The sequence below is a fragment of the Phaenicophaeus curvirostris genome, chromosome 12 (assembly GCF_032191515.1).
Source record: "Phaenicophaeus curvirostris isolate KB17595 chromosome 12, BPBGC_Pcur_1.0, whole genome shotgun sequence".
Classification (NCBI taxonomy): Eukaryota; Metazoa; Chordata; class Aves; order Cuculiformes; family Cuculidae; genus Phaenicophaeus; species Phaenicophaeus curvirostris.
In genome coordinates this window covers 4,624,308-4,642,110 of record NC_091403.1, presented here as the reverse complement: position 1 = coordinate 4,642,110, position 17,803 = coordinate 4,624,308, and the positions used below count along the sequence as shown (strand labels likewise).

General features: G+C 43.2%; 1 protein-coding gene across 1 annotated transcript; it reads right to left on the bottom strand.

Annotated features, from left to right (window-relative positions):
* Positions 1–3,738: 3,738 nt before the first annotated feature.
* LYSMD2 (LysM domain containing 2) lies at positions 3,739–14,511 on the bottom strand. The gene is made up of 3 exons (XM_069866366.1): positions 14,287–14,511; positions 8,473–8,810; positions 3,739–4,533 (listed from the first exon to the last, which is right to left on the bottom strand). The coding sequence occupies exons 1-3, from the start codon at positions 14,482–14,484 to the stop codon at positions 4,482–4,484; spliced, it is 588 nt and encodes a 195-aa protein (XP_069722467.1). The 5' UTR covers positions 14,485–14,511; the 3' UTR covers positions 3,739–4,481.
* Between the last annotated feature and the right edge of the window lie 3,292 nt (positions 14,512–17,803).

Genomic DNA, 17,803 nt, shown 5'->3' with positions numbered 1-17,803 from the left:
CGTAGATACCATCATTCAGAAAAAAAAGGTCCAAACAATGGGTATGACCCAATTCTAGTTCAGAGCATGCATGTTCACAGGCCTGTTCTGTGTTTGCACTGCTGCTGTGCATCAGTTGGGGTACACAGGCAAACCAATCAGAGCAACTTAATGACTAGATGAGAACAGAGCAAGCCCTCTGACAGATAGATGAGCAATCTCAGCTACATTCTTCAAACTAGATTCACTTCCCATCCTGCCCAAACCCATTGAACTTGTTATTTAAATACTTCCCGTAACAACTTCAACTGATGATACATCAAATGAACATCTACCTGTAAGTCACACCTTGCAAAACTAGACAGTAAAAACACAGCCACCCTAATGAATCACTCTGCATTCCTAAAAGGCTATGACTTCTGCTAAATAAAATCAAAGCGAGTGATGCGAGTCTCAGCCTGCACTACAGATCACTCCTTATTTTGAAGGGAACACTTGGAATAAATTAGCACTGCACATTTGCTGCTAGTGTGTTTAATACCTGATCAGTAAATCATAGTCTGTCAGTGCTTTCCTTTTCCTGGTGAGAAAAGCATTTTCAACACCTGCGCATCTCTGGTTCCAAATTAACAAAAATCATTTTCTGTGTTGTTTGTATCTCTGCTGGATCCTTCAGAAATCCTTCACTCCCTAAATTATAACTGAAAATGTAACAATATATATGGTATTCACCTTTTGAGCTTTTCTATTAGACTATTGTTTCTGACACTGTACTTTATTAAACACTTTACTACAAGCTACAGTAGTACAAGGCTGCTTTTGTGTATCAAAGAGAATACATCTTTTCTGTCCACTGCCCAGTTTTTTGAGGATGTTCAGCATCACAGAGCAACAGGAGTTCATCACGGTATCTGCAGGAAGGGGGATGCCCCTCTCTTGCAACTGCAGCACCTGAGGGCTGAGTTAGCTGAACTTAGAGGGGTTTAGTAGCTTCCAGCCACATTTCAAATAACTCCCAATTGAAACCTTTTTATCAGATGTGTCCCACATTTCATTTTAAAAGTTCCTAGCCAAAGCCTGCCCAGGCTTGGACTTTCCAAGCTTTGACTGAAGGAATATGTAAACCCAAAAGTACAAACATGCAGGTTTCCCACCACAGAATAGCTGCAAAACATGGAATTTTACCTGGAATGTGTGCTTCACTCCTGCCTGAAATTGCCCTATTCCAGCCCTAAACCACACCTTGTAGGACCAGTGTACATATATAAACAAAGAATGAAGTTACAAGTGTAAGAAAAATAATGGCAGAGTGAAAAGCAAAATACACAGGATCCTGTATAAACAATATATAAAATATACAGGAAAATTGTCATTTTATTGAGCAATATTATACAATATGGATTAAGATATTAAAACTTTACTTATTTCAGAGTCTTAAGAACCCCTTTTTTACAGAGTAGGAAAACTCTATCTTGAATTGCTCTGAGTACATTACACGCAGACGATTTCCAGGCACCTTTTTCTCTCATCTGCTCAGTTCTACTCAGGGCTGAGCAGAGCCAGGGCCCACCAGGATGGCTGGGAGGTGAGTGAGACCAGTCACCCCACTCAGGGCTGCAGCCCAGCCACCCAACAGCAGCACAGGACTGCAGGATCTCCTGCCAATGAGGGGCATAAGATACTTCCAGAGGCACAGTAAGGCAATTTCTAAAATATTTTACCTATGTATAAAAAAATGGGTGTTCAGTCCCTGTTTGTCCTGGGGATTATGAACCATATCTGCCTGAAAACCAGAACAGATATTAATGAAACACAACAAAATCTTTTTGTCTGCACTGTAATAGGCTGCTGGAATAAAAAGAATCTTGTTCAGTGCTCAGGCAAAATCCAGGTTGCACCTGCAGCTGCTGCCCCACTTAGGAGATCCAGGTAGCCCCAGGGCTCCTCAGGGCTCACAGCACCTGGGAGACCATAAGGAGTAGCCTCCTCCATAGGGCAGGAGAGTGGCTGCCATGGGGTTTGGTAAACAGGACTGGAAGAGCCAAGGTAGTGGAATGGAAGCCAAAGCTGATACCCTGTCCAGCCTGGTACTGAGCCCAAGGAGGTGGTTGAGTCCCCATCCCAGAAGGTATTTAGAAGACAAGTGGATGAAGTGCTTAGGGCTATGATTTAGTATTGGACAGGTATGGTTCGACTTGATCTCAAAGGTCTTCTCCAACCTAGGGATTCTATCAATCTATGATTCTATCTGTGGGGCAGGTGACGAGTAGAGATCTGCACTGGGGCCATGGCCAGCAAGATGGGGGCTTGTGCAGGCAGCCTTTGTTGCAGCTAATGGCAGCGCTGAAATCCACCCTGTGGGAAGATGCTTGCTTGAACAGGTGCCTCTACAGGGTTATGGTAATTATTTTGCAATGGATGCCATGCTGAGTGCTGGTGTGGCTGAATTTCCAGATGCTGTGGGTCAACTGGGGTTGCCACTGGCCCAAGTGGTAGGAGATCTGCCCGAGTCTTGTGCAGAAAGGTGTGCAGCAGCGGGTCTCTGCCCAACCAAGTCTCCAGGCTGGCACAGCTGCTTCTTCCCTTGTGCTTCTGTCAGGAAAAGCAGATGTAAATGGTGTCATCGATGTTCTGTTGCTTGTCCTGGAGCCCACAAGCACAGCAGCACTCCAGGGAAGGACCGACTGAAATGGGGCTCTGCCAGGACCTCTGTCAGCCTCATGCAGCTGCCAGGTGTGCTTGCTCTGCAAGGAAAGCCGTGCCTCTGACCTGCTCAGCAAAGCACGCTGCTCCTGCATGTGCTTGCGAGGGAAGGGTATTATAACAGTAGCAGAAAAAGTCTTCAGTAAAAAAGGATTAATTTTTTATGAAGGACTGTAAAATGTAACTGGGCTTGAAGCTAGGGTCGCCTTTGGAAAAACAGGTTACTCTAGCTCTGGTAATATCCTACTGAAATTAACTGACAACAGAACTTATTATCCTATAAGGAATAGATACATATCCCAATTTAAGAAAGATAGAGACCTGAAACTAATTCACCAGTCTCTCCAATAAAAATCGATGCTTCCTTTTATCTACTCTAAGCCTTCCTTGTTGTTAACTTGTCTGCCAACACAGACCTCCTCTTTAGGACCAGAGCTAGAGGCAACTGGAATGAGCCTGCTGGGTCTGCGTTCCTGCAAGCTCTAGGGAAATACGAATTCCTGTCTAGCTTTGCATTTTTATTTCTAGTTTTAGTAAATTACATGTAACTTTCTGTATTGCTTCCATCTTCACATACTGCAGGAATTTTTTGCTTTGAAGGAGCAATAAACTATATAAATGAGTTGATATATAAGAAACAGCATGTCATGGCAAGGATCCAGTAAGTCTCTACTGAAAATAGTTTTGTGACGCTTATTGAATACTTGAGGAAAGACTGCAGGATGCTTCTGAAGTTGCTAATACATCAACTCCAGGGCAAACATGACTACAGTCTGCACTCGGCCTTCCTCAGCTTCATTCAGGCGGGGTCCACTTGCAGACTTGGATACTGGCATCTCTTCTCAAAATAGCAAAGGCTTGCCTGTGTGACTCTTCCTAATCTTAATACAGTTTTCTTGACAGCACAACAAGATCAAATGGTTCTTTGAGGTCTCACTTAGGAAGGTGAGCTATATGGTAAAGGTAAAGGACATTATTTACCCTGAACTTAGCATCTAATAGCTCATGTAACAGACAAACCATTTTTCACAAAGACCAGACTAGACCCAAACTCAATTCATTATGAATAGACACATCAGTATTTTTTTATTAAATTAAAACCACACAAAAGATAACGGCACACAACAACACACATCTGATATTCCAATGCCATATCTCACAAGGAAAAATCTCTTGCTGTAACTCTTCCCTTTTATTAGCAGAAATCCAATTTGCAAACAGCTGTTTAACCATAAAAGGCTTTCACTAATCAAACCAAGTTGAATTCCCCTGTCTAGGAGTACATCATAACCACACAGACACACACAGAATTCAGAGGCAAGTTCTGCAGCCCTGAAGCAAGCAAACAAAACTCCCACCACAAACTTGCCTGTGTTTGCAGAATATGTATATTTCTATTATTCTCGTAGTTTGTCTTTTACAAGCAAACTTATTTAACATTTTTAAATACTTAAAACAAATTTCACTTTAACAAGTATTTACAAAATCTTTACTAAAGATCAACATCCTGCATAAAGGTGACCTCAAGGATATATTGTTGCTACCATGCTACAGTTTGCACAGAAGGGGTATAAAGGCCATTGCTAATTTTGGAAGGCTTAAACCCATTGTTGATATAGCATAAGGACGTTAACCTATGGAAGGCAAAGAGGTCATAATTTCAGTGCAATTACCCATTCATGACTTGTTTTAAGTACATCAAGACGACGAGTCCAAAAGACTTGGGGTTTGAATTACTGACCATTTAGTTCTTTAAGAACTGATTTCAAGGAAAATTTTCAGGCCATCACATCTGTCTTCTACTGGTGATACGAAGAAGTTGCATAGGGACATTCCTCATTCTCCTCCTCTCTAAAAAGAAAATGATCATAAACATCAGGTTGGGAGCACACCACCTCTCAAGAGTAGAACTGTAATGCAAATGCAGAAATCCAGTTTTCCTAATGGATCGAAACAAACAAGACTGGCACTGCCTAACAGGAATACTACATCCAGTACACTACTGGTCATTATACATCCCTGGAGTTCTCGTTATGTTGTTTCAAGAGCAGAATGCTGAAAACAAGCACAAGTTCAACAACAAAATATATTTAGAGTTAACAAATTATTCTTGGCACTACAGTGCCCAATAAGAAATGCTGTAAAGGATAAAAAAAGTGAAGGGCATGTCAGAGTTCCAGTACTGTCGGGTTTAGTTTGTTTTTTTTAATAAAAGCAAGCTTAATTGTAGGTTTATTTCAGCCTTTTGAATGGCAAGGTGTGCAGATGGATCAAATGAGGGAAGAGGAGCGGTCCATCATAACTGTAGCTGCATCTGTGTCTTGATGCTGCAAGGATATTCCCTGAGTGGGCTCCCTGATGTTTATTTCCTGTGCACTGATCAATATTGAGACTGATCACTTGGATATTCTTAGGAGAAAATAGATGCTTACAAGTGCTACTATTAATGCAATGACTGGATAAACCAAAGTAGTAGTGCTATTAAAAAATCCTCAGGAAAAATCAGTCTGCCTACTCTTTACTTGGCAATAATGCCTTTAAAAAAAGAAGTGGTTATGTAAACCTATTGCAGTGAAGCATCCAAGCACCGTAAGTTCTCCAAAGGTCATTGTTTTCTACTACTGTAGCTTCAAAACTATGTTCCTTTATTCTTAAAGCTTCTGCTAGTTTTAGTGTTTTGGTGAGAAGAGAAAGACTCTCAAGACAATACATTTTATATTTTTTTTCAGAACTGAACTTGATAACAAGCTTACAAGACTGGACTGCAGGACTGTAATAAAACTAAACCATAACTCATTTTTGAAATACTTAGTTTCAGCTAAGTATACTCTAAAGCTCTGACAAATGCCCTTCTGGGGTGATGGGTTCCTAGCCACATATGCCCAGAACACAGATGTAAATAGCAACCTCCTCGTTCGTGACTATGAAGGAGAACTTCTATATTTTCAGCGTTTAGACCATCTAACTGGGGAGCAGCCAATTTTCTATGCTGTACACTGAAAATTACTTTGTACTTCTTAGCTATGCTTCCCCTTTTGGGAGAATAAAATGTGGCAGAGCTACAGTAAATAGACCCTCCTTCTAATTGGAGGCTGGCAAAACTAGCCTTTCCGTCTTTTTTTTCTTGCAAGCCTTAATATAGGAATAACATCCATTGTGACTTGGCAACAGCCAAACACTGGACTGAAATTAGCTGTAGTTGTTTGTTGTGGCTAGTAGAGGTGAATATGGAAAACTGAAAGAGTTGAAATTGTGATGTTATACTAGCAGATCTTCAGACATCAACGTAACAAAACAGTTCATCTAAGCTGTTTGTCTCCACCAATAGGCACTGGGACTATGGGCAATTACTTGGCAATTGTCAGTAGAGGGCAGAAGACTGGCACTGGAGTCACAACCGGCTTTTAGGGGCTTCTAGATGTGGTAGGGGCATAAGAACCATGTATGCTTGAAACTAAGCAAAGCAGTGACTGGCTGTAACGTGCAAAATGAATTTCTGAGCCAGGCTCAGGCACGCTGTAGCTGGCAGAAAAGGTTGAGAAGAACAGTTTCTAACCTGTCCCAGGCTGCACTGCTAGGCTATGCAACGAGGTCCCCAGCATATTACTCCAAATCAAGGAAATAGTAGTAATGTAGATCTTCAGAACTGTACACAGCAAGTACAAGTCTGTTATGATGTCTTATAAACAAGCCAAGCTTTACAGGAAACAAAATTACACAGCAGAAGCTCTGGCTCAGGGCCCACAAGCAACAACATGAGTGTGTGTATGTTTAATGACCAAACAATTTTCTTCACTTTTAAGATGCCTGAAACAACAAAGTGAACAGTCACTGCAACGTTCTCCTTCAGGCAAAGGGAAAGGAACAGCACAGCATTACAATGCTTCACAGTGCCATCTCTATCTGCTTGCTGTTGCCACTTTGGCCAGCAGCTTACTGGAGCTGAAAGACACCTAGTGCAAGCTACTGTATGCATCAGGCCACAATAAAAAATCCTAATAACCATTTCCGTAAGACCAAGCGCACCTCAGTGTGAACAAGTGAACTCAAATCCAACGCTTGAATGCTTCTAGAATCCACAATTAAACAAGGCAGCAATCTGAGTTTGTGAGCTAATAGCTTTTGGAAGCCTGAAAATAGGATTTTCCCTGGGCAGCCTCTCTTATTGAGGTATCTGTTTTGTTAGCTGATGGTGAACAATTGCTGGGCAAATTAACTTAATTAGTTATCAGTTTCAAATGCCTCTACACTCCACTCTCCTACATTCAGGTCAATGCAACTGAGCAGATGGCAATATATGGCTTAGTGGTGGAGGTGGCAGTGTCAGATCCATGGCTGGACTCTGATCTTAAAGGTCTTTTCAAGCCTAAAGATTCCATGGTTCTGTTCCAGTGCTGCACACCAGGCAATTATATTCATTCATATAAGCAATAATGATTAGAGTGGCTCTATTCAATTACAAGTTTTCAAAATGAGTCACTAAAACGCAAACGCAGAAAGATGTCACCTGTCCCAGAAGCACAGTGTATGGCCCTAATGATCTAGCCTACCATAGTACCATCCTAATATTAAGTACTCCATAAAGACTTTGCATCAGACCTCTGGTGTTCAACTGCCTGATATAAAAAGCATCACTAAACTTAACTTTAGTTTCGGCATCCTGAAACATGCATAACAGCATCTGGGGCACGTGAGCCATGACTGAAAGCCAGAGGTGGTGGGGTGAAAGGTGACATTATGAAGACTATATCAGACACACAGGAAGCTTTTTTCTTCAGAAGCTTTGGATAACATCCTGCTCAGCAGACAGCCTGCAGCTCTGAACTTCATGCTTCGTGCAGCATCAACAAAAATCCGTGCTCCATGCATAACCAACAAAATTACCTGCTAAATCTGAACAGGAGGTGTGAAAGTAACTCATCTTCCTGTATCCATTATTCCCTGAGAGGGAATCTGGTACCAGACCCTCATTTCCCAAGTTGTAACTTAAGCAATATAGGAAATTAATATTAGTAGCGCAGCAGTGCACTATTTGTGTGGTGTCACTCTCACTATATTGGCTCTGCTCATGGTGCAGCAAGGTCTAAGTGAATTTCCTTCTGTAAATTAGCATGGTATTTTGTTGAAAGGATGTTAAAATAATTGCCTTCCTCTGGCAGGGACTGTGGTTTCCTGTCACACGGTTTAACTGCTGGCTCAACACCTCTCTAATCGGTGTTAGATACTTAGGTGTAATGATCTGAGAGTCAGCAGCAGTACCTTTTGATAGATGCTCTACATTGTTTCAAATATAACAATGCAAGTGAATAAGCTTGAATATAGAAGGATCTGAGTTCCAACAGCTATTCTTCCTCTTTAATGTAATCTATTCAAAAGAAAACAACTGACAAGAGTGTTAATAAGAGTGAAAGCATTCCAGCCTTCCCTAAGACTGTAACTCTAAACCAGTGTCTTTCTGGCAATGGAGAGAGTTGTATGTGGAGTGCAAGAGGCAATGAATTACCTTAAGCTGTCTGAAGGGATACTTCTCCAAACAAGGCTTGTCCAATTCCTAAATGCGCTATACTGCTCCCGCTCAATTTTTTGTCTACTGAATGAAGCAGCCTTTGTAACTGTCGTATGTTCAGAGCACACCGTGCCTTGATATCTGGTGTGTGATACTAGCATAGACTTGCTGTTGACAATGAAAACTACAGATGCTGTTTGAGATAACCAAAAAACAGGGTTCAGTTTATACTAAGAAGCCTTCAGGATGAGATTAAGATGCTTAATACTAAAAGTGGCATTTACCTGACATTGTCATCTTTTAGTTTTCTGGCTGCTTGTTTGGATAACTTAATCTGCAAGTCCAACCTTTGTAGGAAGTCTTTGGCAGAAAGTTCTTCTGGTGCAGCAGGCTGATTGTCAGGCTCTTGAGGACTGGGAGAAGAACTACTGTCATCCCGAACTGTTGTTAGTCCTTCATCACAAGAAGGAGAGCTGTCAACAGTTTCATTCTCAGGAGACTCCAGTGAATTTAGTCCATTGAACAGTAATGGTTTCTCTGACATAACAGGAATATTCAGGGTTTTCCTCAGAAATATACAGTCATTAGTGAACAGTTTGTTTGCCCTTTTTATTTGTTCCATCTGAAAAAGATAGGAAAATATAAGTTATTATGTTTTGGCAGTGTAAAGTACTAGCTTTCTGATGTAGTACAGTAACTATAGAAGTTAAAACCGTAGCGTTCTGTCCTAGCCTTGTTAACTCAATACACTAGCTTCTTCCTTTGATGCAAACTGGACTCCAAAATACCAGTCTCTGAAGCCTTGCACAACCTCAAGATGCTTATCTAGAACAGTCTTCCAATCTCTAATACAGGCTCACATGAACAACTTGCCAAAGAATAAAAATTATATTACAAAAGTGCTGCTGACTTGGAGTGAGGCTCAGAGCCGCTAGCAGCTGCTGTAAGTGACCTCTCTGGTAAAAAGCATGCATAATACAAACAAGAGGTCATACAGTTACCTCGAGCGCTCTAGGACATGCTAATTATCAACAGTGAGCACCACGAGTCTTGGAAAAGCAGTATATACCTCATCCATAGCATTTACCCCATTAGCTGATGTAACAACAAACTCAAGACTTCAGACGCAGTTCTGATTTTCAGTGAGAAATCAGGCACTGAAAAGAATAGAGGACTCTTAAAGACTTTGTAATGAAACTGCATAGACTACTGGCTGTACTTGTCAGTAAATTGAATCTATAGCATCATTTACAGCAATCTTACATGTGTAATAAGGCACAGTAACAGCCACTCCATAATGATTAAATATTCTTTATGCAACTTTTACCCAAAGTACTTCCTACTTATCAGTACAGACGTCCTCATAACAGAAGCATGAAAATGACCCCATCATCCTCAGAGTACTAATGCACAAAGCCCCACTAGTACTGTAGTTAATGGAATTCATAACAGCCTCTTAGGCTGCTTTGCAGGCAAAGAAATGCTACCAGTAAATGTTCATACTGTCTCCCTACTAAGAATGTTGTTTAAGTTCTTACTTATCAAAATTTCCCTTCCAAGTAAACAACAGCTTTCTATTTCTCAACTGTGAGCTTTACTGATACAGAAATAAGCATCCATGATTATGCAACTTTCAGTTTTAGTTAAACTCATGATTTCATCAGGAAAAGTCCTAAGTGAAAGAAAAATTCTGGTTCCCCGGTGACTGCAATAAGCAAAAATCCCAAGTCACTACAGAACTGCAATGACAAATGCACTCTAAATAAACCTGCCTGAAAACAAGTATAAAGAGAACTGAAAATACCTCTTGCCTGCATTAGAAGCATTTCTCATTTTTATTTAACTAAAGGGAGGTAAACTGAGTAAGAATAAAGACTGTAAGTCTTGTAACAATAGGAGTCTTACTGGTAGAATAACTACCCAGAAAACTCTGAGCACTCCAAGCACTAGGCACTGACTACTTCAAAGTCTGAAGTATTTTGAGTTCAGTGCAAGACAAAAAGACCATTCTTAACAGATAACTGGTTTAACATGCCTATGCATTTCATATACTGAACATAGCAGGGTAGCACGGGAAGTTGCCTAAAGCCAGAGAAAGCAGTGGAGTTGTTAAGTTTTTCTTCTCTGTACACATGGGAGACTCTGTGGCCACTTGCAAAATTGGAATAAACTACCACATGCAATGTAGAGCTGTACTGCACGGTATAGTATCTGTGCAGTGCCATTATAGATCTGGTGTCACATATGGAGGCATTTGCTTGGGTCCTGGAAACCTAATGAAATCTTTCTCCCTACCAATAAATAGGAAGACTCTCTAGAAAGGACAGGTGTATGGAGAAGTAGTAAAAATAGTGCAGTAAAGCTCAGCAGTAAGCCATTTCTACCCATTAAATACACAAAAATGGTACTCTCTACTTAAAGATAACCCCAACCTGTTGATGCAGATGGTTAAGACAATGGAATTATTAACTCTAATAATCCCTTTCAAAAACTGAATATCTAACATCCAGTGTAAGACAGTGAGCTACTACAACTAAGAGAAGCTCATTACTCTTCCAGCCCCTGATGCCTGGAAACTATTTTTAGTTAGCTTTATACAGTACAGGGTGTAGGTTCTCTCCCAAGCTGAGTACCATCCAAAGGGCATAAAAGAAGCTTCACTTGTCTTAGTAATGGCCATCAGACACTAGCGTAAATGTCAGTTGTCAAAATCTCTAAAAGCTGTCCGTCTTGATGGGTATCAAAAAATCTTCAAAATGCTAGCTGGTGCTTTTCTCTAAAAATGTAATACAAAAACTGAAAACTGAGATCTCCCCTACAGAGGAGTTGGAAGGTGATGCTTAAATAGCTGATAAATAATGCACTGTACTGCTACTCTCCATCCTACTTCACTGTAACTCTACCTCTGGTTATTTTGTCCTAAAATACTTTTTAAGTACCATCTCGTAGATTGTGCAGCTCTGCACTGAGTACAATGAAATGGGCAATATTTGGTTCTAAAAAGAACATCCCTCAGCCTTGAGCAGGTTACTTGGTATTTGCAGTAGATACTGCTCCTTCTACAACTCAGTATGACCCCATACATGTGGATGGAGAGCAGGATGTAACACTAGTCTTGTTAGTGAGATGAAAACTGAACTGATCTCTGTCAGATACAGACTTATAATAGTGAAAGCACTTGCTAGAGCCTTTGTGCTCAATACTTCAACTGATGCTGTACTAATGCATAAACTGGTGCTAAATTAATCCATCAAAACTGCTTCTACTGGGAATGTAACAAATAGTGCTCTTCCTTCACTCCTCAAAAGGGATTCCTTTGTATGATGGAAAATGGCACTCCAACTGAACCCTAAATATGATACTCAACAATATTTTCTCAGTGTTAACTTCCCCAACAGTGTTCAAAGGAAGATCTAATGAACACAAACCACACCAGATTAACAGACAGTATGAATGTCTGTTAATATAGGGGATGGGGGGCAGAGGATGAGTCCAAACAAGCACACTCATCTCTCTTCCCACAACATATTTTCATCCATCTTAAGCTGCCTGTGGTACATCATCCCAAGGCAGGTCCTGGACATGATGTCTCTTAATACACAGTGACTCCCAGTGAGGAAAAACACAAGGGGGAACTTCTAAAAACAGTAATACTGGAGGCAAGAATACTGGAGGGCAAAAATAATCATGATGTTCCCATTGCATCAACTCTGACTTCTAGCCATGAAGAGATGTAGGAAGCAAATGTAACGACTCTTTAGAGGAAGTCAGTCCTTGTCATTGTGTAAACACATAAGGTTCTTCATTTTGCTAAAAGCAAACGTGTTGGCATACATTCCGACCCTGGGCTGAAACCCATTAAAGCAGAAACACAATGGCTGATTTAAGAATACATGGAATTGCCCTCAGGGGTATTTCTGTCAGTTTAACCTTTCTCCATTGAAGTCTATAACGATGCAGCTCTGGTTTCTCAAGCAGCACACCAGCAACATTCAATAAAAGAACAAATAAGATACTTAAAAAGACCAGCATTTATACTTTAAATGCATCATTAGCATGGCAAAAGCTTATTAAACTCATACTACAAATAAAGTTTAAGGCTCACAAGTTAAACCTATTTTTTCAGACTGTACAGGTTTGATCCACATCACTTCAGCTGAAAGGGAGCTGTAAAGTGTTTAGAAATGCTTTTTTTTCTAGAAAACTACTCTTAAGGTAATCTGTTTATATTTTTCACTTATTGCTGTGAGCAAATACACTTCTGAACGAAGAATCTAAACATAGCTAAATGGTGCAGGCCAGAGACTTTATCCATTACAGAAAGTGCTGTCAAAAAAAAAAAAGTTCAAACAAATCTAATGAGCAGTTCAGGTCACTTTGCTTTGCCACTGTAGTGAGCAAAACTTTGTTTTAATGTGGACCAAAGTAAATCTACAATGCCATTAGTCCTGCTGTCAACAAGATTTGGTAAAAAAACAGCTTAATCTCCCTTAAGAGAAAAGAAACAGACTTTTAACACTTTTCACAACACAGGCTGGATGATGATGCTGAAAGGCTTCAGTAGATCTTTAAGAACCAGAGAAAGAAAAGAAACCCATTTCAGTTAGAACTTATTAATTTGGGACTGCATTGCACCTCTTCTATAAAGAGCCCAACTGGCCAGTGCTCTCTGCAACTGCTGTGAAAGTGACACTGACTGTTTAGAAGGGCCATGCTGTTAGGAACCCTCATCAGTTGTTTGGCCCCAAACAATTTTGCATGTTGGGACCACTGAAGCTGCATACAGATATGTCAGCTGGTAGCTCACTAGGCGCCAAATAAGCTGGGAGGTAGGGCAGGGCAGGTGAGGTTTGCTCTGTGGAAATGGCAGTGTGCTCGAGCCTGCTAGAAGACCCTGTTGGACTCTGCATGTCTTAGGCTGGCTTAAACCTTTCAACAGTTTCCACAGAAGTAAACTTTCTTCTCTACATGAAGAGAGGAGAAAACCAGCAACACTTTGAAACCAGCTATAAATCACGTCTAGGCTGGCAGGTAGATGACAAGGGAAAAACCTGCAACTACTGGAAGAAATTGATTCTTCTTGTAGCAGCCTAACTGTCAACCTCAAAATGACAATAGAAGAATCTTTCGCCCTGAAGCTACTGGGAAGAAATTCTTTCTTCTTTTCACAGCCCATGTGTCAACCTCCAAATAATGACTCCTTTCAAAATAAATTTAATTACATTGTTTTTCTAATTTGAAGTGAGCTTAGCAAGTTCTCAGGTGAGCACAGGCTGACTTGGTGGGGGCAGATGCCTCTCCCTTGGCAAGTCCCACACACCCTGTGCCCAGTGGTTCCAAGCCCACGCTGGAAAAGGCCCTGGGCCCCTGTCTGGTCAGGGCAGATTTCCACAACTGCCCATCAAAGCCGGTCACTGAGACCTCCAGGCTGCAAGATACAGGTGTCAGACCAGGATCTGGGCCCTCCAGGCTGCAAGTGTCAGAGAGGACATTGGCCTCTCCAGGCTCGAGGAGTCAGGTGTCAGTGTCAGCAGGCTTCAGGTGCCAGAGGGGATGTTGACCCCTCTGGGCTGCAAGATTCAGGTGTCCAGAGCGGGCTCTGACCCCTCCAAGGCTCTAAGACTTAGGTGTCAGAGTAAGCTCTGAGGGCTCCAGGATTCAGGTGTCAAGAGCGGGCTCTGACCCCTTCAGGCTGCAGGATTCAGGTACCAGAAGGAATGCTGACCCCTCCAGGCTGCAAGATTCAGGTATCAGAGTGAGCTCTGACCCCTCCAGGCTGCAAGATTCAGGTGCCAAAGGAGGCTCTGACCCCTCTAGGCTGCAGGGTTCAGGTGCCAGAGAGGATGCTGACCCCTCTGGGCTGCAGGGTTCAGGTGCCAGAGGGGATGCTGGCCCCTCCGGGCTGCAGGGTTCAGGTGTCAGTGTCGGCCCTGACCCCTCCAAGGCTCCAAGAGTCAGAGCGGGCTCTGAAGGCTCCAGGACTCAGGTGTCGGAGTGGGCTCTGATCCCTCCAGGCTCCATCCCTCCGCTGCCAGCGCTTCACCGCGCGCTGCGGGTCGGACACCGCCCCCCCTCCCCGGGTCTCCGCTCGGCCTTACCGTGACGCCGTACTTGAGGGCGATGCCCTGCAGGGTGTCCCCTGCGCTCATCCGGTGCTCCACGTACCGCTCCGCCAGCGGCGCCGCCACGCAGGCCGTGCTGCCGTACGAGCGGGCCTTGGTGCGGGCGAGGCTAAGCGACAGCTCGGCCTCCGACTCCTGCCCGCCGGGCGCCTCCTCCCGCAGCGACTCGGCCATCGCGCCTCAGCGGCCCCGCGCCTGCCCCGCCGCCACGCGCATGGCGGCCCCCGCGCCTCACGCTCTGCGCGGGCGGCGGCGGGGCCTGCGCCCGGGGTGGGGGGGGGGGGGCAGTGCGCATGCGCGGGGCCGCGAGACTCTTACATGCGCGTGGAAGTGCGCATGCGCGGGGGCACGAGACTCCAGGTGGGCGGGGCGCGAGGTTGGCGCATGCGCATCTCGAGGCGCCCTTGGGGTGGTGGGAGGGGGTAGCGCGTGTCAACAGAGTCACAGGAGCCACAGAACCACCAGGTTGGAAAAGGCCCTCAGGATCATCGAGTCCAACCGTTCCCATCAATCGCTAAACCGTGCCCCTCAGCACCTCGTCCACCCGTGCCTTAAACACCTCCAGGGAAGGGGACTCAACCCCCTCCCTGGGCAGCCTCTGCCAGGGACCAATGACCCTTTCTGTGAAGAATTTTTTCCTAACGTCCAGCCTAAACCTCCCCTGGTGGAGCTTGAGGCCATTCCCTCTTGTCCTGTCCCCTGTCACCTGGGAGAAGAGCCCAGCACCCTCCTCTCCACAACCTCCTTTCAGGTAGTTGTAGAGAGCAATGAGGTCACCCCTCAGCCTCCTCTTCTCCAGGCTAAACACCCCCAGCTCTCTCAGCCGCTCCTCATAAGGCCTGTTCTCCAGCCCCCTCACCAGCTTTGTTGCTCTTCTCTGGACTCTCTCCAGAGCCTCAACATCCTTCTTGTGGTGAGGGGCCCAGAACTGAACACAGGATTCGAGGAGCGGTCTCACCAGTGCCGAGTCCAGAGGGAGAAGAACCTCCCTGGACCTGCTGGTCACGCTGTTTCTGATCCAAGCCAAGATGCCACTGGCCTTCTTGGCCACCTGGGCCACTGCTGGCTCATGTTCAGTCGGCTGAAGCTGAGCTGTGACTCCACACTGCACACTCAGCAGACGTGTTCAATAAATGCTGACCTGCGGTTGGGCTCTTTCACTAGGTGGGTCACGGCTGAATTACTGATGCAGCCCAGCAGACCGAGGAGTTTCACAAGGAATTGAAAGCACATAGATGTCACAGTTCGGTGCTCTCCTCCTACAGCTGGAAAAACCACCACTGAGGAGCCTCTAACTTCCCAAATATATTGCAGAACTACAGAAAAAATAAAGTGAAGCTTTTCTTGCCACCAATTTATATTGTACTTTTCTGACTTACCTATTCATTGCCTACAGTTCCTCTGTTCAGACAATCTAGGATTGTCACACTGGCTTCTCTCATGTGATGGTGGGGTGCTGGGATCATTCCTTATCAGTCACTCGTGCATCTTTCAACATTAAAATATCTGTAGTACCTTCATACTGATTTCAATAATAAACCTTTTCAAAGCTGTGGATGAGCTTTTTCTTCTGGAGTTGCTGGATTGTCTCTTCTTTGCATCAGCAATTTATGGAGATGTTTGCTTCTTACCTCAAAATCTGTGTTATAGCCAGAGGAGCATTTGGATCTGGGATGTTGCCAAAATACTCGAGCTGATTAGCTGTCTGCCTTTTCTCTGCATAAAGTGAATAACCTCTAAACCAAAAATTGAGTTAGAAATTTGAGCCAGAGCTTAAATTAGGTAACCCATTTTTACCTGTATTTTAAATACACATTCGAAATGAGCTACAGAAGAATCTAAAAGTGTCTTGCTAATGAGACTTCATTTTTAAAGAAGAAAACTGTGTTAGCAGCAAGAATGTAGTGTCTGTGATACTCAAGTATCTTCATGGAGTGGTCTATGATCTTGTAAAACCTAAGGGAAATACTAGCTTGCCTAGGGTTTCCTGATTTTAAGGTTAAGACAAAAGGGTCTGAAAGGTTTTTATATGGCAGACCCCTGTCTGACCCTTGGTAGAACTTGGAACTCATCTGCTTCACAATGTCAAACTAACTGGGGCTTGAGTGCCATTGCAGTGTAAACTGGCATCGTGCTTGCACTGCCTCCTTGTTGGGTTGTCCCATATCTGACTCCAGACAAGCTCCTCTGTCAGGGTGCAGGAAGGAACGGTTTGCACTGGTTACCCACCCCTCAAGGTGCAAGCGTTCAATGTAGGGAAGTCAAACTTGCCACATTAGGAAGAGTCCCTGCTGTGGGTTTGAGAGTCTCAGTTCCCCATAGCAAGTCTTACTTCCCTGTAGCAACGTCCTCCCTCCTGATCTCTGAATCAGCAGCTTATTCACATATGTGGGTATTTCTTCATGAACAGGGGCAATATGGCAATTAGTTTTAATGGATTATTTTACTGCCTGATCATGATGTTCTCTGTTCAGCAAGGGAGTTCTCCCTGTTCTCTTCTGTCGTTCCTGTTTCCTTGTTATTGCTTCTGTGATTTCTTTCCCCACAGAAGCTTACAATTCCAAGGTGCTGTACTTACACAAACCTGCATTAAAATCAGTAATTCTTCAGGTGATTCTGGCGCTGAAGTCACGTAACTGGGGACTGGAGTTAACACTCTCATCAGAGTTAGGCAGGACAGAGAAGTTCACTGCTCTGAGTCATTTCTCCAAGGCTGGTGGCGGAAGGCGTTACATCTATTACTCATTTCACATTTAGAAGTTTATTGCTGCCAACTACAGCAGCTAGAAACATACTTTTAAAAATGAAAGGTTTCATTTCAGAGATCTCACGTAAGCATTGTGGAGTGCCTGCCTGACCTACGGGTTCCTTAGAGCTGAGTCTGAAGAAGGGGAAAGGCCTTTCCACATTTTTTTCTCAGGGACATGCTCCGACCTAGAGAATACTAGCTTTGCATTCTTGTGTAAAACCCTTGTACAGGAACTGGATAAGGACAGAAAAGATATATAGGTGCTAATATTACAATATTTACTCATGAAGCTGTAGTTAAAAGTAATTCTAATGAATCATTCAATTTAAAAATTCTCACCACGTCTTCTGTCTTTCTGAATATGAGTGTTCAGTAGAGCTTCAGGATTAATTTTGTAAATAACCAACAGTATTTATGCCTGTGTACTCCATTGATTTCCAGTTAGTATTGCATATTTAGCTACCATTTTATTATTGAAAAGCACAGTGGTCTTGATTAATTTTAAGTATTGTATCAGTCAACAGACTAAAGTAAGCAGTTTTCTGAAGTAGAGATCAGTATCAACCTCAACTATGTCTTGTTAAGGCAGCCTGTATGATTTAATGGCAAAGTAAGTAGAGAATAGAATGCCTTCTAGCTGGGTAATGAGTCTGCTAATGATCAGATATTCAACAGATACTTAGCAAAGAAATCCAAATTTGCTTAGTAAAGGGTTGAGTGAAACAGTGAGCATTTCCTGACTTT

What these genes read in the sequence shown, in the direction of transcription:
- LYSMD2 (XM_069866366.1), bottom strand. Translation starts at nt 14,484, where the DNA reads ATGGCCGAGTCGCTGCGGGAGGAGGCGCCCGGCGGGCAGGAGTCGGAG. An exon ending in CCCTCAAGTACGGCGTCACG is followed by an intron (nt 8,811 to 14,286) that starts GTAAGGCCGAGC and finishes TATCTTTTTCAG; the next exon opens with ATGGAACAAATAAAAAGGGC. An exon ending in CTAAAAGATGACAATGTCAG is followed by an intron (nt 4,534 to 8,472) that starts GTAAATGCCACT and finishes TTTTCTTTTTAG; the next exon opens with AGAGGAGGAGAATGAGGAAT.